The 24,085-nt window shown below is 40.9% G+C and overlaps 1 protein-coding gene across 2 annotated transcripts in view; it reads right to left on the bottom strand.

The window, feature by feature from the left end:
• Positions 1 to 24,085, bottom strand: part of wwp2 (WW domain containing E3 ubiquitin protein ligase 2) — a 240,278-nt gene that overhangs the window by 136,474 nt on the left and 79,719 nt on the right. For both annotated transcript variants that reach the window (XM_078544500.1, XM_078544501.1), the window contains exon 5: positions 2,717 to 2,854. In XM_078544500.1, coding sequence (XP_078400626.1) covers positions 2,717 to 2,854 — 138 coding nt within the window. The remainder of the gene's footprint in view (positions 1 to 2,716; positions 2,855 to 24,085) is intronic.

The following is a 24,085-nucleotide window of genomic DNA, read 5'->3' as shown; positions in this document are numbered from 1 at the left end:
GAGACTTCCTAAATATGTTTCATGGAGGGTGCAGGTTAGCTAAGATAGCGATCATGACTGAGCAAAATTATGTGCGGTATAGGAAACAGTGTTTAGGAAAAGCTGAAGATTGGGAAGGATGGAGGCTGGAAGGCCATCGAGGAGAGTCAAGTTTTGAGGTGACAATGACATGTATGGCCCTTTCAGCAGTGGTTGGGCTAAGGTGAGATGGAAGCAAATAACATTATGGAAATGGAAGTAGACAGTCTTGATGATGGAGAGAATAAGGTCAGGAGCTCAGATTAGCATCAAATAGCTGAGGTTGCAAAACATCTGGTTCTGCCTGAGACAATAGCTTGGGAGAAGAATTGAATTAGTGACAGATGTAAAACGTTCATAATCGTGAGCAAAGATGATAGCAATGGCTTTCCCAATATTTAATTGGAAAAGTGCACCTCATCCAAGCATCCACATATACAAATGGCTAAAAGCAAGTACACAAGTCTAAAAAATAATCAAAAAGGTGAATGGAAAAATGATCTTTATCTCAAGGGAGTTGGAATATGAAAGTTAAAAAAACTTTGCATTAGTCGTTCAGAGCTTTGGTTGGATTGCATTTGGACCACTATATTCAGTTCTGGGCACCAAACTTCAGGAAAAATATATTAGCTTTGGAGGAGTATGGAGTATGAGAATGATGTCAGGACGTCAATGATTAAATTATGAAACCAGGTTATATAAACTTGATTTTGAATCTTGAGGTTAGAAGGTTGACAAATGATTTAAACGAGGTATTTAAAATGATAAAGGGATTTCATGAGATAGATACAAAGAAGCTAATTTCTCTGGTGGCAGAATCTAGAACTAGAGGGCATAATCTTTAAATGAGAATCAGGCCTTTTGGAATGGAAGCTCAGAAGCACTTTTCATATAAAGGATACTGGAAATCTGGAACTTGTTCCCACAAAATACTGTGGACTCCAGGTCAATTGAAATTTCCATAATTAAAGCTGATATATTTTTCTTGGATAGCAATATCAAAGAATATGCAAACACACACAAATGGAGTTGAAGTACAAATCCACCATGATCTAATTAAATGGTGGAACACACCCAAGGGCTGAATGGTTTCCCCCCGTTCCTATATGGTCCCAGTAGAAGCACCAAATTAATAAAATCACAGAAATTATACAAACAGTGCCCAATGAATTATGAAGACTAGAATCTTTGGCTCTAAATTTGCTTTCAAACAGCTTTGGCTTTCTCAGAGCACAATTATAACATTTTATGTATTTTATATTTATCAATATTGAAACATATAATACAAGGGTGTACAACAAGTATTAGTGCTCTCCAATCTACCGTTATTGAATAACTACAAAATCAAGCAATATTAATATTGTTAGAAAAATTCAACTGCAGTCCCCCAAGTTCTAAAAGCATGCTGATCAAAAGAATTTTACACAATCTTCAAAACCAATCCTAAAGCTTTCAGTACATCAGAATTAATTTTTTACAAATCACCTTCAAAATTTTGTTAAACATAGCAAAACTATGAGCTGGATACAAAGAAAATGGATTGACAGATGTACAATGCAATTCACAAAGCCAACACTTCTTTTGTGGACAGAAGGGGAGAGGGGGCCTGGAACTCAGGCTCCGCAGGGATCTCATCAACTTATAGCCTAAAATAAAGAATTTAAGTGTCATGTTTGCATACACCTTAGTATTATTTTCTAACATTCCAATTTAATGTAGCAACAAGGCTTAGTTAGTTTTTGTTTTTTTAAAGAAAATAGACTATTTACAAATTATTTTATGTTCCCAATAATTTTTGGATTTTTAACAAATTCAATATGAAACCCCTGTGAAAATTTGTGTAATACATTTATAAAGCTAACACTCAAAGCTTTTGCCATTTTCAGCTTCTAGAATGATATATGTCAAAGTTGGAAGGAACCTTGTATTAGACATGACAATGTCATGATGAATGAAATTACTGTTGGAATCAAATTAGAGGAACTGCAAATCAACAGGTGGTTAGTTTACTAAATAAAAACGTGGTTCTCATTTGGCCTAAGTCATTGGTATGCAGTGCTACAACACATTGTCAATAAAAGTCAATGAACTACATGCAAATATTTTGAAAAGATTGAAGAATTAGTTATTGCAAAACCCCTTATTTTACTAATGGACTTAAGTGCCAATGTAATTATAATCTTCATGAATTTTTTTCAGCCAATTTAAGATTGACTACTAATAAATATTAAGGTTAAAATCAACTGGAAGTGGCAAACATTAAACAAAATTTGATTGCTTGAAATTAACTACTTTGCAGTATAATATACACCAAATAATAGTAAGTTTACATGCAGAGTCAAACTGAGTATAAGTTGCTGTTATCGTGTGCTTGTTTACAAGATGCATGTTTTAAGTAGGTATTATAACTATGATTATCTTTTATCAGAATCAATTTAAGACAAGAAACAGGCAACAGCACAGAAACATTGTCAAATTAAACTATTAGAGATTCAGTAATTAGAATTTTGCAACTTTAACACCACAAAGTATAATTTTTTTTGAAGAACAAACTTACCAGTTTTAATACTAACTATAAAAAACACACATTCTCTTTGAAGAGCTGCAAATCAATTAAGGTGCATTAAGTAATTTCTTATGTATGATCCATCACCCTCAATCCGAGCATCAGAATGAACCATGTGTGTGGAGTACTTACTTTCTGTCATGATGGTGCCATTAGGCAAATTTCCCAAGTCAACATTAAGGCCATCCAGGCAAACAGTCAATTCACCGCTGCACACAACACCACTTTTGTTTCCCACCTGAAGGTTCAAATTTAGCTGAATGTTCTCCACTGTGAGCAAAAAAAAGTGAGAAAAATGATTTGATTGAGTTTGTTATTTCTCTGCCACTCATAAGTGAGAAAATACCATGGGCAGTTTTCATGTCACTAAGCTTCTACAGACAAAGGCCTTCTGTTAAAGCACACCTGAATTCAAAACTTATTCAGTTTAAGGCTGGATGCACAGAGACAGGTTTTTCTCAAATGTTCTATACTAGCTAACACTGGGAGCAAAATGCTTTTGGCATTGCCCATCTTTCATGCACTAAATCCAAGGTTGGGCAAATTTTCACAAACACTACTACTGGGTTGATTTAGATGATCTGAGTAGGTCACAGCAATTTTCTCAGAGAGCATTTTCCTTTACTTTGCATTATCCCTCACAGTACTGCGAGACTGGGCCTCACCATGGTGTAAATTTCATGGCCACGCACATTTGCACTCGCCCCAGGTTGTTTCACTAACCGTTTTCACAAAATATGTATTTATAGGCAACCCAATGAAATGCATGCAGCACGCCTCTGCATTTACACAAGTAACTCAAAGCAGTATTTAACCTTTTTAAGCATGTAGAATGTTTTTCTATGTTAAAGATCCTATATAAACACAAAGTTGTTTTACTGCTACAAACCAAAATAGACAACCACTTGAGCATCATATTTCCTCAATTAAAAATATGCATTTAGTTTGATATATAATCCACCAAATTGATATTTTACATATGAATCACTTAGATTCAAAAATTTCCTCATTGCTAAAAATGTGCACTGCTGCATTATTTATTTTAAATAAAATTTTATGCCTCTCCTATAAACGGTGAGGAAAAGTGGCAAATTACTTTCCCCACTTAATTTTCTCACCTGATCTCCTCTCCTAAAGGCAATGATTAAGCTAGGACACAGTTCCCTGACTCAAGCAACTCTTCAGTATCTCAACTATGTCGCTTCTGTTTGTATGGGAATCTAAATAGTGATTCTTTAAATGCTATTTGACTGAGAGAGGTAGCACAGCTAAGCCCAAAGATGTCCTTCTCCAATATCCACAATGGAGAGTGCCAAATGCAACACCTTTATTCAAGAAAGGGGGCAAGAACAGTGCAACTGGGTAAAAAAAAATTGGCTTAAGGAGGGAAAGCAGCAAGTCATGGTAGATTGTTTTTTGAACTGAAAGGTGGCAGACAGTGGTGTTCCCCAAGGGTCAGTGCTAGAACCAGTGCCATTTTTTGCTATATATAAATGACTTGGATCTTGAATAGAGAGTAAAATTTCAAAACTTGCTGAAAATACCAAGCTTGGAGGAGTGACAGTGGGGATGATACAAATTGCCTGCAATAGGACATAGCCAGGCTAGCATAATGGGCAGACAAGTGGCAGATTGAAGTTAATACAAAGAAGTATGAGGTGATGCATTTTGGCATTAGGGATAGGGAGAGGCATCATAGACTTAAATGGCACAATTCTAAAGGCTATGTAGGAACAGATGGATGTGGGGTTGCCGATGGCATGACTTTTGAAGGTGGCAGAACATATTGAGAGAGTGGTTAACAAAACATAATGGATACTGGATTTCATGAATAGAGCTATTGAGTACCAAAGCTGAGAATTTACACTGAACCTTAATAAAGCTCTGGTTGGGCCATAACTAGAGTATTGCATCCTGTTCTGATCACCACGCTTTTGGAAGGATGTGGAGGGTCCTGGAGAGGATGCGGATTGGATGCAGAATTTACCAGATTGGTTCCAGGAATTGTGGGGGCGGGGCCAGCGGTCTCAGTTACAAGTTTGGGCTGGAAAGGCTGGGGTTGTTCTCCTTTGAGCAAAGGACATTGAGGGAAAATTTGATAGAAGTGTACAATATTATGACAGGCTTAGATATCGTAAATGAGGGAAAATGCTTCCCATTAGCTGATTGTACAAGGACGAGGGGACACAAATTTAAGATTGTGGACAAGAGATGAAGGGGGAATGTGAAGAAGTAGTTCAAACGCAGTGCATGGTAATGGCCTAGAACTTGCTGCCCAGGAGGGCGGTGGAATGATTTCAAAAGGAAATTGGATGAGCTCTTGAAGGAAACAAACTTGCAGGGCTGGAGGGACTGAGCAGGGGAGTAGGACTGACTGGATTGTTCCACGGGGAGCCAGCATGGACTCAATGGGCCAAATGGCCTCCTTCTGTGAATGCAAATAACTCTTATGACTCGAAGTGCGCATTCCAGCAGGGATTACACAAGAGATTACGATTCTACCTCATGTTTCCACCCATTTTGAAACCAAACCTTCTACTGCCACTCAGTTGAATTTCTTCAGCCAAACAAAAGCTACAAGTTAAATGATTAACATTTTTGCATTATAAAGGTGACCAAGTTAACTCAGGTATATTTGTACATCACAGCAGGGATGCTGTGGGATGAGCTCACCAGACAGCAGCCCAAAAGATCAGAATTACCTGGAAAAACTCAGCAGGTCTGGCAGCATCGGTGTATGACTCAGTTCTGCCGAAGGGTCATGAGGACTCGAAACGTTAACTGATTTCTTCTCCACCGATGCTGCCAGACCTGCTGAGTTTTCCCAGGTAATTCTGTTTTTGTTTTGGATTTCCAGCATCCGCAGTAGCTTTTAGCTTTTTGTTTTTAGCCCAAAAGATCATTCATTGAAAAAGAAAAGATAACTCATCCAGTACATGGTATAGGCTGTTATTCTGCTATTTGTTCTTCTCATCACTTTTGCTTTTACAATTGCCTTAAAACAAAGGGACTCAATGGTTAAGTGAAACAGTTGATGTGATGCTGAGCCAGAATGGAAAGCATGGTGCCAAGATTAATCTTGGTTTGCACTGAGTTAGTCAATATCTGTTAAGACAATAGTGGCCAGCTCAATTCCAAGCTAAGCAGGAGAGAAGAAATATAAATATTATTAGCTCTTAACTGCTACCCAGTGACACTGCTAGAAAGCACATCAGGATACCAATGAATGTGGGTTCAAATTCACTTACAATATCTCCCACGTAGCACAGCCTGCCAGCACATTATCTGGGCATGAAGAATGAAACTTGGATGAGACACTGAGGACAGCTGGCTCCTGCCCAGCACAAATCACTACCAGGAAAGGAAGTACAAAACAAGACAATTGGAGGAGGCAGCAGGGGAAGGGGAGGGTGGGGGGGTTGGTGGAGAAGGAGGGCATGAGAAAGGTGAGCAAACAATAGTGAAAAAATTGCCCTCACAGAATGTTATGGTTTATTCTCAGAATTTCAAATGCAAAAAATTCTCAATTTCATTGGGCCATCAAAGAGACACAATGGGAGTGACCAGGTAATTTACACAGGAAAAGGAGTATAACAGACTGAAAAATAAAATGTCAGCTCAACATGCAGTCCATTGCCAGTCTCCCATGTATCTCAAGCAAGCACCTGTAGAGCAGATTGTCTGGCTGCACTATTAGACAAGACACATACATAGAATTACAAAGAGCCTATGGCACAGAAACAGACCATTTGAACCAACAGGTCCAAACCAGTGCTTATACTCCACACAAGCCTCCTCGCACCCCTTCATTTAGCCCAATCAAACATACCTTGTATTTCCTTCTTCTTCACATGTTTATTTAAGTTCGCCTCAAATGCATCTAAGCCAATCACATCAACTACTTCTTGTGGTAGCGAGTTCCATATTGTAACCATGCTCTGGGTAAAGGAGTTTCTCCTGAATTCCCTATGAATGACTATCTTATATTTATGGTCCCTAACTCTTGTCTCCCCAACATGTGAAAAATCTTCTCTCACATCTACTCTACCAGGTCACCTTCTCTTTTCTACAGAAAAGTGTTCCAGCCTGTTCTTTCCTGATCATTAACCTCTCAGTTAAGTGAGCAAAGAAAAAAGTGGAGATTATACAAAAATTTTACTTCAATCTGAAGTAGTCAAATGTAATTGAAGGTAATCCGCAAAGTTCAGTGGTTGGGCCCAAGCTATTCACAATCTATATCAATGATTTGGATGTGGGGACCAAATGTAATATTTCCCAATTTGCTGATGACACAAAACTAGGTGGGATTGTAAGTTGTGAGGAGGATGCAAAAATGTTTGAAGGGGATCTAGACAGACAAAGTGAGTGGGCAAGAACATGGCAAATGGAATACAATGTGGAAAAATGTGAAGCTATCCACTTTGATAGGAAAAACAGAAATGCAGAGTATTTCTTAAATGGTGAGAGATTGGGAAGTGTTGATGTCCAAAGGGACCTGGGTGTCCTTGTTCTTGAGTTACTGAAAACTGACATGCAGGTGCAACAAGCAATTAGGAAGGCAAATGGTATGTTGGCCTTTATTGCAAGAGGATTTGAGTACAGGAGTAAAGAAGTTTTGCTGCATTTGTATAGAGCCTTGGTGAGACTGGACCTGGAGTAGTGTGTACAGTTTTGATCTCCTTAACCAAGGAAGGATATACTTGCCATACAGAGAGTGCAATGAAGGTTCACCAGACTGATTCCTGGGATGGCGGATTGTCCTATGCGGAAAAATTGAGAAGATGGGGCCTGTATTCTCTAGAGTTTAGAAGAATGAAAGGTGACCCGCATTGAAGCGTTCAAAATTCTCACAAGGCTCGACAGGGCAAGTGCAGGAAGGATGTTTCCCCTGGCTGGGAGGGTGGGAATGGTGGTGGGGGTCCACGACCAGGAGGGGCAGTCTCAGAGTGAGGTAAGCCATTTAGGACTGAGATGAGGAGGAATTTCTTCACTCAGAGGGTGGTGAATCTTTGGAATTCTCTGCCCCGAGGGCTGTGGAGGCTCAGTCATTGAGTATGTTCAAGACAGTGATCACTAGATTTCCAGATATTATAGATATCAAGAGATATGGGGATAGTGCAGGAAAATGGCATTGAGATAGAAGATAAGCCATGATCTAGCTGAATTACAGAGCAGGCTCCAGGGGTCAAATGGCCTATCCTGTTCTTATGTTCCTCTGTAATCAATATCTCACCTGAGCTTCAATGATTTCTACAAGAATGGCATTATGACAAATATGGCCCATTGCTTTTGAGGTCGACCAGAAAAGGTCTACAAATGCTGAAAAGCGGAGATTAAAAACTAAAAATGTTCAGATGTAAAGCAGATCAACATTAGATTCTTTTTTTAATTTGTACCTTTTTCTTTTAAACATACGCTGACTATGTGTCTTTACCCCATTATATTTGTATTACCACAATGCTCTTGATAGGTTGAGGTGCACAAGATGGACCCAGAGTGTTAGGGATTTGTGGAAGGACAATATTCCTTAAAGGTCATGATGAGATCTAAGGATTGAAACTCCAGTGGAGTGATCAGTGTGTATTGCTAGCCTGTACATAAGAAAAGGTTCAAGGCAGGAATGAAACTGCAATGGTTATTGAGGATGCCCACTGAATTAAGGCCAATAGAGAACTTTCTTGTTCAGTCCATCTCAGCCCAATGAGGAAGTTCTGGGGAATGAAGTGGAGCACTGGGAGCATGCTTCTGTGCAAGAGCAGTTGGGGAACAGTAACCAAAATGTTACATTAAGAATAGTTATGGGGATTCAAGCATGTTACTGGAGAAAAGTTAATTTCAATGAGTTGAACATGGGTCTGGTCCAGGTGGATTGGAATCAAAAATTGGTAGGCAAAACAACAATCAAATAATAGAAAGCCTTCAAAAGGAGGAAATGGTTTGGGTACAGAATAGACATATTCTTATGAAGGGGTAAAGGAAAGCCATCCAAAGTTAGAGCTCCTGGATGACTGAAGGTATGCAGGTTAAATTTAGACAGAAAAGGCTTAGGTCAATTATGTGGCTTATAATAGCTAAATATAGAAAGTACAGAGATCATCTAAAAAAAGGGAATAAGGGGAGGTTGGCAGAGTATGAGAACAGATTGTGTTATGATCTTGGTCATGACTAGTAACTTTGTGAAGAACAGTCCAAAATCCCAGTTATTTACGGAAAAAAGGAAGCCACAAGATTCCACAAGTTGAAACAAAAGGATGTTTACCATACAAAAGTCAAACAAAGCAAACACTAAATATTATCTTGGGTAACCACCTATACTCTAAAACAAAGAATCAACATAAGCTAAACATGGCAGGCAAATTGTGGTTGGTGAAACTATAAATCACACATAAATGGCAGATACAACTATGACAAATCTTAGGAATTGGCTCAACAGTTCACGAAGCATATGTCATCAATCTCAGTCACAATGTCTTTCAAAACTCTGTCTTCTTAAAGGAGAATTTCAGCTCCTCTTCTTCTAGGATTTAGCCTGATCCCCAGCTGACAGCAGCGCACAAACAACCCAAGTTCCGCAGGCCCAGTCTTCACCAAAAATAGCATGTTTGCAGAACCTGAACTCTGCTTACGATGATCTGAATGGCGTAGATCCACCAATATTATCTTCAAGTAGCAGAAACAGTTGCAGCCACTGTATATTTGCCTATTCTCAGCTTCTTGATCTAGTCTGTCTTTTTCAGCCTGCCTGTACTGCACCACTGAGATCATCATCATCTGAGCTCTGATGGCTCTGTGTTCTTTTTATATGGTTTCAACCAGTTTCAGTCTTCCACAAGTTTTCGCTTCCAATCTCGGTTTCAGTCTCAGTTTCCTTAGAAACTGGGAGGGTCAGTTTAATTTCTCAGTTTCCCTTTTCAGTCCTTATTTTTAATTAGGGTCTGTCTCAAAAAATACAATCTTTGAAACTATGGATTCCCTCATAACTTGCAGTTCACATAAAATGTAACCCCAAAGTCTTATATAAATACAAACTGTAATAGGGTAGTCAAACCAAGGGTGGGACCAATTAGGGGCCAAAAAGGAGATCTTGTGGAGGCATCAGCGCTGAGGTATTAAGTGAGTACTTTGCATCAGTCTTCACAAGAGGATACTGCCAGTTCAGCACTAAAGGAGAAAGCAGTAGCAATATTGGATAGGATAAAAAGAGAGGAGGTACTTAAAAGGTTAGCAGTTCTCAGAGTAGAAAAGTCACCTGGTCCAGATGGGATGCATCCTGAGGGGAAAGAAGGGCTCAAGTAGCAGAGGGCCTGGCCACAATCTTCCAATCCTCCTTGGATATGGGGACGGTGTCAGAGGACTGGAGGATGGCAAATGTTGTATGCCAGCTTTTTTTTTTAAAAAAAAGAGAGAAGGATAGACATGGCAATTACAGTCCAGTAGCCTAACATCGGTCATGTGGAAACTTTGGAGGCAATAATTCAGGGCAAAATTAATTGGCATTTGGAAAAGTAAGAGCAATTAGGGATAGGCAATAATTACTGGCTTAGCCAGCAATGCCCAGATCCCAGGATTGAATATAAATAAATAAATAAGTCAGTCCAGATTTGTTAAAGGCAAATTGTGCTTCACCAGTTTGATTGAGCTTTTTGATAAAGTAGCAGAGAGTTCACAAAGGTAGTGCAGTTGATGATAGCATTTGAAACAAAACAGATTAACTGACAGTGCAAATAGAAATAAATAAGTATGATCTGATAGCCATTACTGAGACATGGCTACAGGATGACATTTATTGGGACCTGAATTTTGAAGGGTACGTGACATTTAGGGAGGACAGGAAGCTAGAAAAAGGTGGAGGTGTAACTCTGTTAATTAATGCCGGTATTAGCATATTAAAGAGGGATGAACTAAGTTCAGAAAATCAGGATGTAGAAACAGTTTGGGTAGAGGTGAGAAATGATAAAGGCAAAAAGTCACTTGTGGTAATGGTGTACAGGCACCCTAACGGTAGGACATAGATTATAAAAGAAGAAATAATAGGAGCTTGTCAGAAAGGTACAGTGATAATCATAGGGAATTTTAATCTGCATGTAGGCTGGGAAAATCAGATGCGAAAAGGTAGCCTAGATGAGGAATTCATAGAATGTTTTTGGGATAGATTCTTAGAACACCACGTTCTGGCACCAACCAGAGAGCAGGTTAGGCTAGACTTGATATTGTGCAACATGATAGGGTTAACTGATGACTTCATTGTGTAGGCACCCCTTGGTAGGAGTGATCATAATATGATTGGATTTTACATTCAGTTTCAGGGAAAGAAGAGTGGGTCCAAGATAAGCCTTTTTTTTTATAGAAACATAGAAACTAGGAGCGGGAGTAGGCCATTCAGCCCTTCGAACCTGCTCCGCCATTCATTATGATCATGGCTGATCATCCAACTCAATATCCTGCTCCCACTTTCTCCCCATACCCTTTGATCCCTTTCGCCCCAAGAGCTGTATCTAACTCCTTCTTGAAAACATACAATGTTTTGGTCTCAACAACTTTCTGTGGTAACGAATTCCACAGACTCACCACTCTCTGGGTGAAGAAATTTCTCCTCATCTCAGTCCTAAATGGTCTACCCCATTTCCTCAGACTGTGATCCCTGGTTCTGGACTCCCCCACCATCAGGAACATCCTTCCGGCATCTACCCTGTCTAGTCCTGTTAGAATTTTATAGGTTTCTATGACATTCCCCCTCATTCTTCTGAACTCCTGCGAATATAATCCTAATCGAATCAATCCCTCCTCATATGTCAGTCCCGCCATCCCAGGAATCAGTCGGATAAACCTTCGCTGAACTCCCTCTATAGCAAGTACATCCTTCCTCAGATAAGGAGACCAAAACTGCACACAATATTCCAGGTATGGTTTCACCAAGGCCCTGTACAATTGCAGCAAGACATCCCTGTTCCTGTACTCAAATCCTCTGGCTATGAAGGCCAACATACCATTTGCCTTCTTTACCGCCTGCTGCACCTGCATGCTTACCTTCAGCGGCTGGTGTACAAGGACACCCAGGTCTCGTTGCACATTCCCCTCTCCCAGTTTAAGCCATACAGATAATAATCTGCCTTCCGGCTTTTGCAACCAAAATTGATAACCTCACATTTATCCACATTATACTGCATCAGCCATGCATCTTCCCACTCACTCAGCTTGTCCAAATCACTGAAGCATTTCTGCATCCTCCTCACAGCTCACCCTCCCACCCAGCTTTGTGACATCTGCAAATTTGGAGATATTACATTTAATTCCCTCATCTAAATCATTAATATATATTGTGAATAACTGGGGTCCCAGCAGTACCCCATGAGTCACTGCTTGCCATTCGGAAAAAGACCCGTTTATTCCTGCTCTTTGTTTCTTGTCTGCCAACCAGTTTTCTATCCATCTCAATACACTACTCCCAATCCCATGTGCTTTAATTTTACACGCCAATCTCTTATGTGGGACTTTGTCGAAAGCCTTCTGAAAGTCCAAATAAACTACATCCACTGGCTCCCCCTCATCAACTCTACTAGTTACATCCTCGAAAAATTCCAGTAGATTGTCAAACATGATTTCCCTTTCATAAATCCATGCTGACTCTGTCCGATTCTGCCACTGTTTTCCACGTGCTCAGCTATTAATTCTTTTATAATGGACTCTAGAATTTTCCCCACTACCGACGTCAGGCTGACTGGTCTATAATTCCCTGTTTTAACTCTGCCTCCCTTTTTTTTAATCATTCATGGGATGTGGGTGCTGCTGGCTAGGCCAGCATTTATTGCCCATCCCTAATTTCCATTGAGAAGGTGGTAGAGTGCTGCCTTCTTGAACCACTGCAGTCCATGTGGTGTAGGTACACCCACAGTGCTGTTAGGGAGGGAGTTCCAGGATTTTGACCCAGTGACAGTGAAGGAATGACGATAGATTTCCAAGTTAGGATGGTGTGTGGCTTGGAGGGGAACTTCCTGGTGGTGGTGTTCCCATGAGTCTACTGCCCTTGTCCTTCTAAATGGTAGCGGTTATGGGTTTGGAAGGTGCTGTCTAAGGAGGCTTGGTGAGTTCCTGCAGTGCATCTTGTAGATGGTACACACTGCTGCCACTGTGCGCAGGTGGTGGAGGGAGTGAATGGTTGTGGATGGGGTGTCAATCAAGCGGGCTGCTTTGTCTTGGATGGTGTCAAGTTTCTTGAGTGTTGTTGAGCTGCACTCATCCAGGCAAATGGAGATTTTCCGTCACTCTCATGACTTGTGCCTTGTTGATGAAGGACAGGCTTCAGGGAGTCTAGAGATGAGTTTCTTGCCGCAGGATTCCTAGCCTCTGACCTGCTCTTGTAGCCACAGTATTTATATGGCTAGTCCAGTTGAGTTTCTGGTCAATGGTAACCCCCCCAGGATGTTCATTGTTGGGGATTCAGTGTCGGCAATACCATTGAACATCAAGGGGCAATGGTTAGTTTCTCTCTTGTTGGAGATGGTCATTGCCTGGCACTTCTATGGTGCGAATGTTATTGTCACTTGTCAGCCCAAGCCTGGATACCGTCCAGGTCTTGCTGCATTTGGACATAGACTGCTTCTGTGACTGAGGAGTCACGAATGGCGCTGAACATTGTGCAATCATCAGTGAACATCATGACCTCTGAGCTTATGATGGAAGGAAGGTCATTGATAAAGCAGCTGAAGATGGTTGGGCCTAAGACACTACCCGGAGGAACTCTTGCCATGATGTCCTGGAACTAAGATGATTGACCTCAAACAACCACAACCATCTTCCTTTGTGCTCAGTATGACTCCAACCAGCGAAGAGTTTTCCGCCTATTCCCATTGACTCCAGTTTTGCGAGGGCTCTCTGATGCCATCTTGGTCAAATGTTGCCTTGATGTCAAGACCGGTCACTCTTGCCTCACCTCTGGTGATCAGCTCTTTTGTCCATGTTTGAACTAAGGCTGTAACAAGGTCAGGAGCTGAGTGACCCTGCCGGAAACCAAACTGAGCATCAGTGAGCAGGTTATTGCTAAGCAAAGTGCTTGAAAGCACTGTTAATGACCCCTTCCATTACTTTACCGATCGAGAGTAGACTGATGAGGCAGTAATTGGCTGGGTTGGACTTGTCCTGCTTTTTGTGTACAGGACATACCTGGGCAATTTTCCACATTTCCGGGCAGATGCCAGTGTTGTAGTTGTCCTGGAACAGCTTGGCTAGAGGCACAGCAAGTTCTGGAGCACCAGTCTTCAGTACTATTGCTGGAATATTGTCAGGGCCCATAGCCTTTGCACTATCCAGTGCCTTTAGCCATTTCTTGGTATCACAGGGGGTGAATCAAATTGGCTAAAGACTGGTATCTGTGATGCTGGGGATCTCTGGAGAAGGCCGAGATGGATCATCCACTCAGCACTTCCGGCTGAAGATTGTTGCAAACGCGTCAGCCTTATCTTTTATGCTGATGTGCTGGGCTCCCCCATTATTGAAGATGAGGATATTTGTGGACCCAGAGACCAGGAGCTCCTCCTGCTCCTGTTAGCTGTTTAATACTCCATTACCATTCATGACTGGATCTGGCAGGACCGCAGAGCTTAGATCTGATCCATTGCTTATGGAAGTGCTTAGATCTGTCTTATCGCTTGCTGCTTATGCTGTTTGGCACGCGAGTAGTCCTGTGTTGTAGCTTCACCAGGTTGACATCTCATTTTTAGGTATGCTTCAGTGCAGCTCCCAGCATGCCTTCCTGCACTCTTCATTGAACCAGGGTTAATTCCCTGGCTTGGTGGTAATGGTAGAGTGGGGGATATACCAGGCCAGGAAGTTAAAGATTGCGGTCAAGTACAATTCTGCTGCTGATGGCCCACGGTGCTTGTGAATGTCCAGTCTTCAGTTGCTCAATGTGTTCGAAATCTAACCCATTTAGCATGGTGTTGGTACCAAATACGATGGAGGGTATCCTCACTGTGAAGACGGGACTTCACCTCGACAAGGACTGTGCGGTGGTCACACCTACTGATACCATCATGGAAAGGCATCACAGCAGGCAGGTTGGTGAGGATGAGGTCATGTATGTTTTTCCCTCTTCTTGGTTCCCTCACCTGCCACAGGCCCAGTCTAGCAGCTATGTCCTTTAGGACGCAGCCAGCTCAGTTTGCAATGGTGCTACCGAGCCAATCTTGGTGATGGACATTGAAGTCCCCCTCCCAGGGTATATTCTGCACCCTTGCCACCCTCAGTGCTTTCTCCAAGTGGTATTCGACATGGAGGAATGCTGATTCATCTGCTGTGGGGGGTGGATGGTATGTGGTAATCAGCAGGAGGTTTCCTTGCCCATGTTTGATCTGATGCCATGAGACTTCATGGAGTCCGGAATCAATGTTCAGGACTCCCAGGGAATCTCCCTCCTGGCTGTGCCACCACCTCTGATAGGCCTGTAGGACAGGACATGCCGACAATGGTGATGGTGGTGTCTGAGACATTGTCTGTAACGTATGTTTCAATGACTAGTCTGTGGGTCAGCTCTCCCAAGGTGATACTAGGAGGACTTTGCAGGTTTGACAGGGCTGAGCTTGCCATTTTCAGTGACCAGGTTGATGCCAGGTGGCCTACCAGTTTCATTCATTATTGACCTGTTTTTAGCAGTTTGATTCAACTGAGTGGCTTGCTAGGCCATTTCAGAGTCAACCACATTGCTGTGGGTCAGGACAGATAAGGATGGCAGATTTCCTTCCCTAAAGAGCATTAATGAACCAGATGTGTTTTTACAACAATCGTCATGGTCATCATTCGACTTTTAATTCCAGATATTTTTATTGGATTCAAATTCCACCATGGTGGGATTCAAACCCAGATTCCCAGAGCTTTACCCTGAGTCTCTAGATTACTAGTACAGTGACAATACCACTACACCACTGCCTCCCCATTAGTGTTTTAAACTTCAATAAGGGCAATTACGAGGGCCTGAAAGCACAGCTAGCTAAAGTGAACTAGCAAATTGGGTTAAAGGATAGGTCAATAGAGGTGAAGTGGAGGACATTTGAGAGGATATTTCAGAATACATAGAATAGATACATTCCAACAAGAAAGAAAAATTCCAAGGGGAGGGCCCACCATCCGTGGTGAACTACAAAAATAAAGATAATATCAAACATAAAGGAAAAGCACATAATTGTGCAAAGATGGGTTGCAGGTCAGAAGATTGGACAGAATATAAAAAATGGCAAAGAATGAGCAAATGATTGATTAGGAAGGAAAAATTAAGAGTACGAGAGAAAGCTAGCTAGAAATATAAAGGTAGATAGTAAGAGTTTATGTAGATATTTAAAAAACAAAAGAGTTAACAAAGTGAGCGTAGGTCCTATAGAAAGTGTGTCTGGGGAATTAATAATGGAGAATAAGGAGATGGCAGATGAATTGAACAGGTATTTTGCATCGGTCTTCACTATAAAGAATACAAGTAACATCCCAGTTTTAGCTGTAAATCAGGAAATGGAAGGGAGGACCTCAGGAAAATTACAATCACCAGGGAAATGGTACTGAGAAAATTGCTGCAGCTGCAGGCTGACAAGTCCCCGGGACCTGATAGACTTCATCCTAGGGTCTTAAAAGAAGTGATGAGGGAGTTAGTTGATGCGTTTGTTTAAATTTTCCAAAATTCACTAGATTTGATAGGAAAATAGTGTAGCTCCTTTATTCAAAAAGGGAGGCAGAAAGCAGAAAACTGCAGACCAGTCAGTTTTAACATGTGTCATAGGGAAAATGTTAGAAGCTATGATTAAAGACACTATAGCTTGGAAAAATTTATGGTAATCAGGCAGAGTCAACATTGTTTTGTGAAAGGGGCATTATGTTTAACCAATTTATTGGAGTTTTTGAAGGAGTCACATGTGCTTCGGATAAAGGGGAACTGGTGGATGTACTTAGATTTCCAGAAGGCATTTGATAAAGTGCCACATCAAAGGTTATTGCAGAAAATAAAAGCTCATGGCGTAGGGGGTAACATATTGGCATGGATAGAAGATTGGCTAGCTAACAGGAAGCAGAGGTAGGCATAAATGGGTCTTTTACTGATTGGCAAGATGTAACAAGTGGTGTGCCACAGGGATCAGTGCCGGGGCCTTAGCTTTTTACAATTTATATAAATGACTTGGATGATGGGACTAAAGGTATGGTTGGTAAATTTGCTGATGGCACAAAAATAGGTAAGATACTACAATGTGATGAGGATACATAGGGATATACAAAGGGAGATAGATAGTTTAAAGCAAAGATCTGGCAAATGGAATATAATGTAGAAAAGTGGGAAATTGTCCATTTTGGCAGGAAGAATAAAAAAGCATATTATCTGAATGGTGAGGGATTGTAGAGCTCTGAGATGCAGAGGGATCTAGGTGTTCTAGTGCATGAATTGCAACAGACTATAAGTATATAGTATAAAGGTATAGCAAGTAATTAGGAAAGCTAATAGAATATCATTTATTGAGAGGGGAATTGAATACAGAAACAGTGAGGTTATGCTTTAGTTATACAGGGCATTGGTGAGATCACATATGGAATACTGTGAACAGCACTGATCTCCTTATTAAAGGAAGAATGTAAATGCATTGGAAGCAGTTCAGAGAAGGTTTACTAAACTAATACCTGGATTGGGCAGTTGTTTTATGAAGAAAGATTGAACAGGCTAGGCCTGTATCTGCTGGAGTTTAGAAGAGTAAGAGGTGACTTGGTTGAAACATATAGGAACCGGAGGGGTCTTGACAGGGTCAATGTGGAGAGGATGTTTCCTCTTGTGGGAGAATCTAGTACTAGGGGCCTTTAAAAATAAGGGGTCGCCCATATAGGACAGAGGTGAGGGAGGCGTTGGCATAGCGGTATTGTCGCTCGACTAGTATTCCAGAGACCCAGGGTAATGCTCTGGGGACCCAGGTTCGAATCCCACCATGGCAGATGATGAAATTTCAATGCAATAAAAATCTGGAATTAGAAGTCTGATGACCATTGTTGATTGTCATATAAACCTACCTGGTTCACTAATGTCCTTTCCTTTAGGGAAGAAAATCTGCTGTCTTTACCTGGCCTGGCTTACATGTGACTCCAGACCCACAGCAATGTGGTTGACTCTTAAATGCCCTCTGAGCGAGGGCAATTAGGGATGGGCAATAAATGCTGGCCTTGGCAGCAACGTCCACATCCCATGAATGAATAAAACAAAAATTTCTGAGTGTTGAGGGACTCTCTTCCTCAAAGGTGGTGGACCAGAGTCTTTGAATATTTTTAAGGCAGAAGTAGATATATTCTTAATAAGCAAGGAGTGAAAGATTATCAAGGGTAGGTGGGAATATGGAGTTGAGGTCAGCCATCATCTTACTGAATGGCGGAGCAGGCTCGAAGGGCCGTGTGGCCTACTCCTGCTCCTAATTCATACGTGCTTATGCTCGTATGATGTTATGTATGGGGACTTCTAAAAGGCATTTGAAGAAGATAATCTGTGTTAGGAAAATTAAAGCCCTTGGGATTAAAAGGGCAGCCCGGATACAAAGGTAGCTAAGGGACAGAAAGCAGACTAGAGGTTAACAGTTGTTTCTCAAACTGGAAGGAATTATACAGTAGGGGCTTCCCCAGGGGTCAGTATTGAAATCATACAGCTCTTTTTGATCTATATGAATGACCTGGTCTTGGGTATACTGAATATAATTTCAAAGTTTGCAGGTGATGCCAAATTCAGAAATGTGGTAAACAACGAAGGGGATAGTAACAGGCATCAGGACATTCTAATATGTAGTAATGCGCAGACACATGACAGGTGAAATTTAGCACAGAGAAGTATGAAATGATACATTTTGGTAGAAAAAATGTCAAGGGGCAATAAGAACAAAATGGTTCAATTTTAAAGGGGGTGCAGGAACAGAGGCCAGAGTGCTGTGCAAATGTCTTTGAAGAAGGTAAATGAATTTGCAAAGGTTGTTAAAAAAAAATAAGGGATTCCTGACTTGAGTGGTAGCAAAATGGAATAGAAAAGCAAGGGAAGTTATGCTAAACCTTTAGGAAACACCGGTAGAAACTAGGAGCAGGAGTAGGCCATTCAGCCCTTCGCGCCTGCTCCGCCATTCATTATGATCATGGCTGATCATCCAACTCAATATCCTGCTCCCGCTTTCTCCCTTTGATCCCTTTCGCCCCAAGAGCTATATCTAACTCCTTCTTGAAAACATATAATGTTTTGGTCTCAACTACTTTCTGTGGTAACAAATTCCACAGGCTCACCACTCTCTGGGTGAAGAAATTTCTCCTCATCTCAGTCCTAAACGGTCTACCCCATTTCCTCAGACTGTAATCCCTGGTTCTGGATTCCCCCACCATTGGGAACATCCTTCCGCATCTACCCTGTCTAATCCTGTTAGAATTTTATAGGTTTCTATGACATTCCCCCTCATTCTTCTGAACTCCTGCGAATATAATCCTAATCGACTCAATCTCTCCTCATATGTCAGTCCCGCCATCCCAGGAATCAGTCGGGTAAAACTTCGCTGAACTCCCTCTATAGCAAGTACATCCTTCCTCAGATAAGGAGACCAAAACTGCACACAATATTCCAGGTGTGGTCTCACCAAGGCCCTGTACAATTGCAGCAAGACATCCCTGTTCCTGTACTCAAATCCTCTGGCTATGAAGGCCAACATACCATTTGCCTTCTTTACCGCCTGCTGCACCTGCATGCTTACCTTCAGCGGCTGGTGTACAAGGACACCCAGATCTCGTTGCACATTCCCCTCTCTCAGTTTAAGCTATACAGATAATAATCTGCCTTCCGGCTTTTGCAATCAAAATTGATAATGTCACATTTATCCACATTATACTGCATCGGCCATGCATCTGCCCACTCACTCAGCTTGTCCAAATCACACTGAAGAATCTCTGCATCCTCCTCACAGCTCACCCTCGCACCCAGTTTTGTGTCATCTGCAAATTTGGAGATATTACATTTAATTCCGTCATCTAAATCATTAATATATATTGTGAATAACTGGGGTCCCAGCACCAATCCCTGCGGTACCCCACAAGTCACTGCCTGCCATTCGGAAAAAGACCTGTTTATTCCTGCTCTTTGTTTCCTGTCTTCCAACCAGTTTTCTATCCATCTCAATTCACTACCCCCAATCCCATGTGCTTTAATTTTACACGCCAATCTCTTATGTGGGACTTTGTCGAAAGCCTTCTGAAAGTCCAAATAAACCACATCCACTGGCTCCCTCTCATCAACTCTACTAGTTATATCCTTGAAAAATTCCAGGAGATTTGTCAAGCATGATTTCCCTTTCATAAATCCATGCTGACTCTGTCCAATTCTGCCACTGTTTTCCACATGCTCAGCTATTAAATCTTTTATAATGGACTCTAGAATTTTCCCCACTGCCAACGTCAGGCTGACTGGTCTATAATTCCGTGTTTTCTCTCTACCTCCCTTTTTAAATAGTGGGGTTACATTAGCTACCCTCCAATCTGTAGGAACTGTTCCAGAGTCTATAGAATCTCGGAAGATGACCACCAATGCATCCACTATTTCTAGGGCCACTTCCTTAAGTACTCTGGGATGTAGATGATCAGACCCGATTTATCGGCCTTCAATCCCATCAATTTCCCCAACACCATTTCCCTACTAATACTGATTTCTTTCAGTTCCTCACTCTCACTAAACCCTGCGTTCACCAAGATTTCTGGTATGTTATTAGTGTCCTCCTTTGTGAAGACAGAACCAAAGTATGTATTTAGTTGGTCAGGCATTTCTTTAGTCCCCATTATAAATTCCCCTGTTTCTGACTGTAAGGGACCTACATTTGCCTTCACCAATCTTTTTCTCTTCACATACCTATAGAAGCTTTTACAGTCAGTTTTTACGTTCCCTGCAAGCTTACTCTCGTACTCTATTTTCCCCTTCTTAATCAATCCCTTGGTCCTTCTTTGCTTGATTCTAAACTGCTCCCAATCCTCAGGTCTGTTATTTTTTCTGGACAATTTGTATGCCTCTTCCTTGGATCTAATACTATCTCTAATTTCCATTGTAAGCCATGGTTTGGCCACCTTTCCTGTTTTACTTATGCGCCAGACAGGAATAAACAATTGTTGCAGTTCACCCATTCGCTCTTTGAATGTTTGCCATTGCTTATCCACCATCATCCCTTTAAGTAACATTTCCCAATCCATCATAACCAACTCGTGCCTCATACCATCGTAGTTTCCTTTATTAAGATTCAGGACCCTAGTCTCAGAATCAACTATGTCACTCTCCATCATGATGAAGAATTCTATCATATTATGGTTGCTCACCCCCAAGGGGCCTCGCACAACTAGATTGCCAATTATTCCTTTCTCATTACACAATACCCAGTCAAGGATGGCCTGTTCTCTCGTTGGTTCCTCAATGCATTGGTCCAGAAAAACATGCCATATACACTCCAGGAATTCCTCCTCTACGGTATTGTTACTAATTTGATTTGCCCAATATATATGCATATTAAAGTCGCCCATAATTACAGATGTTCTTTTATTACATGCATCTCTAATTTCCCATTTAATGCCATTCCTAACATCACCACTACAGTTTGGGGATCTATATACAACCCCCACTAATGTTTTTTTCCCCTTAGTGTTTCTCAGCTCTACCCATACAGATTCCACATCGTCGGAGCTAATATCTTTCCTCACTATTGCATTAATTTCCTCTTTAACCAGCAATGCAACTCCACCGCCTTTTCCTTTTTGTCTGTCCTTCCTAAACACTGAATACCCCTGGATGTTCAGTTCCCATCCCTGGTCACCCTGCAGCCATGTCTCCGTAATCCCGACTATACCTGTTTACATCTATTTGCGCGGTTAATTCATCCACTTTATTGCGAATGCTCCTCGAGCTAAGGCACATCTCCCATGTAAACATTTTCTGGATTGTCCTTAGTCCAGTCATATTACACCATGATAGTGTCACAAGTCCAATTCAACACAGGTATATGCATCGCGCTGTGGCTGAGGTCTGCACACAGGGGTTCCATTAGAATCCCGAACAGGATATGTACCACTCTCCAGATTTTTGCAATATATTGCAACTAGCCTTTATCTCAGGCTAAATTTATTGGTGTACGTTCTCCATTTTTGAAATACTCCACATGAGAGTACGGCGCTAAAATTAAGCTCCAACAGATTTCTTTTGGTTCTCTTTGATGAAGTCCATTTGAATATTTCCCCTTTTTTTGTCTTAGTTTAACTGATTGGCTTAATTTTGCCTTACTGAAACGTTTGGAGCTTGCACTTAAGTATGGCATTGTTCAATCTTCTTATTCTGCTCTAAATAATGAGATTAGTTTTTAAATCATTATATTTATGGGCTGCTCCTTCCTATCACATTATAGATACATAGCTGCTGTTAAAAAAAATCAAAATACAAAGTTTAAAGGCTAAGTGGGAAATTTACCCTTAGCCTTCCTAAAGTCAAACCACAAAATAAACCCCCCTATTTTAATTAATATAGAAAGTATGTAAAACACGCATTTAAACTAATCTATTTGGTCATTAAACCATCATTTTGTTACTTTTATTTATTATCCTCCAATTGAAATGCTATAATCCTGTGCTACACAAATATAACTGGAAAGTTATGTTAATGCATGTCCATAAAGCACTTAAAAATAACTGTTCCACTGTCTGAGCAGCATTCTATATATACAGCATTTTAAATTGATACATTAAAAACATTTATTAGTTCTGGGATTATGAAAAATGCTGGCTAGGCCACATTTATGGCCCATTCCATATTGCCTGGAGGTGGTGGTGGTGTGCCTTCTCCTTGAACTGATGCAATCTAAGTAGTAGTTATGGTGTTCCCAAAGGGCTGCTAGATTAGTATGGTCCACAAAACATTGCAACTGTAGTGGATATTCAAAATGCTTTCACGGTTTTTCATAATGGAGAGACCGGCCATGATCATCACTGTTACAGCCAATTTTCATCAGGAAGCACGGACCATCAAGTGTTGTAAACCTAATAGTTTATACTATAAAAAAACATAAATGTGATTTAAAAAATAACAGTTTTGCAGAGAAATTATGCAGGGCACTACAATCTTGACATACAGGCTTACCATCACAGCTCAGTTGCGAGAAATCACTTTCACTTCAAAGTCTAAGGTAAATATTCCAGCCAAAAGAAGAAGAAAGATAATTTTCAATTATCACTGAATGCATGCATTGAAATAGTGATTTCCATCCAAATCATGGCTAAATGATCACAATGACATGCATCATTTTAAAAGTGCTGACTATTCGTCATAACTGCAAATCAGTCTGCAGTCCAAGCCCATCTGAACCTTCTTACTGGGGTAAGAAGCAAAATGCAGGGCAGCCTGCTAAACAAAAGTTTGAAGCTTGGCACAAAATGACAGATCCTATGACGTTCTTCCACTAAATTATTGAAGGATTAAAACAATTACTGCACATGTTGTTTCAGTATATGGGCCAAGTTGTATTCACACAAACAATTGGAGGCTAGTACAAGATTTTATTGCCAGAAGAAAAAATAAATCAAGTAACCATTTTATAAGCGGACATCAGTGAATGCAAGTACAATAAGTTTAGCAAGAGACAGTCAATAGTGTTTTAATAATCCCTTAATGGCTGCTGAAATAGGACCCTTCAGATGAACAGGCTTATTGTTCATTCATGCTTGGAGTCTATTTTAGGTGACTGTGTTGACAAAGTAAAACCGCATCCTGTGGCTGGGATGCCCATGATGACTATTTCTTCATATAGATTGCTCAGACGATTAAATATTTTACCCATCCTTAGGAAAGATTCCTTTATTTCCAAAACTATAATCTTATTTGGATTTAAGATAACTAACTTTGATGAATCAGAAATTAAATATTCATTTGTAATTTTTACAATTTAAGCTCCTTTTAAAATGCTATCATTTAACATTTAACATTAGCACAGAAAGCAATAACAACCTAAACTGCTAGTCAGTTGATGGTAGGTTGACTCATTGAAGCCAAAGACAGGGCACTACAATTATTTTGATTAAGAAGGGAAAACGTTTGGCAGGGTTTCTACTTTTGGTCACTTTTGAAAAATCTTTGATGGATGTACAGCTGTGTGGCCAGTAGAAAAGGAGCTATCTGGACTCAGGAATATTGATCATCCCCACCCGATTCCTGAGGTTTGAGTAAACTGACAAATCTCACTGAAGGCTCACATTAGTAATGGGAACTTGCAAAGGATCCGATAAAAGGTTCATGTTGCCCTTGGAACAGCACCCTAACAAGAAGCCAGCAACTTGGAGAGGAATGGAGGGTAGGTGTTGTTAGGGGTTCAGTAGGATGCAAACAGGTGATGTGCTGAGATTGAGGTAAGTAATCTCGACAATAGACAGGGGAGTGTACCTCATGTCAGGTTTGACTGAACTTTTTTTCAACAAAAATTCTTGAGCTAAACAGAACTCAAGCCCACAACC

The sequence above is a fragment of the Cetorhinus maximus genome, chromosome 6 (genome assembly GCF_964194155.1).
Source record: "Cetorhinus maximus chromosome 6, sCetMax3.hap1.1, whole genome shotgun sequence".
NCBI classification, from domain to species: domain Eukaryota; kingdom Metazoa; phylum Chordata; class Chondrichthyes; order Lamniformes; family Cetorhinidae; genus Cetorhinus; species Cetorhinus maximus.
Note: the sequence above shows the minus strand (reverse complement) of the source record. Positions and strands in the feature narration are given on the sequence as shown.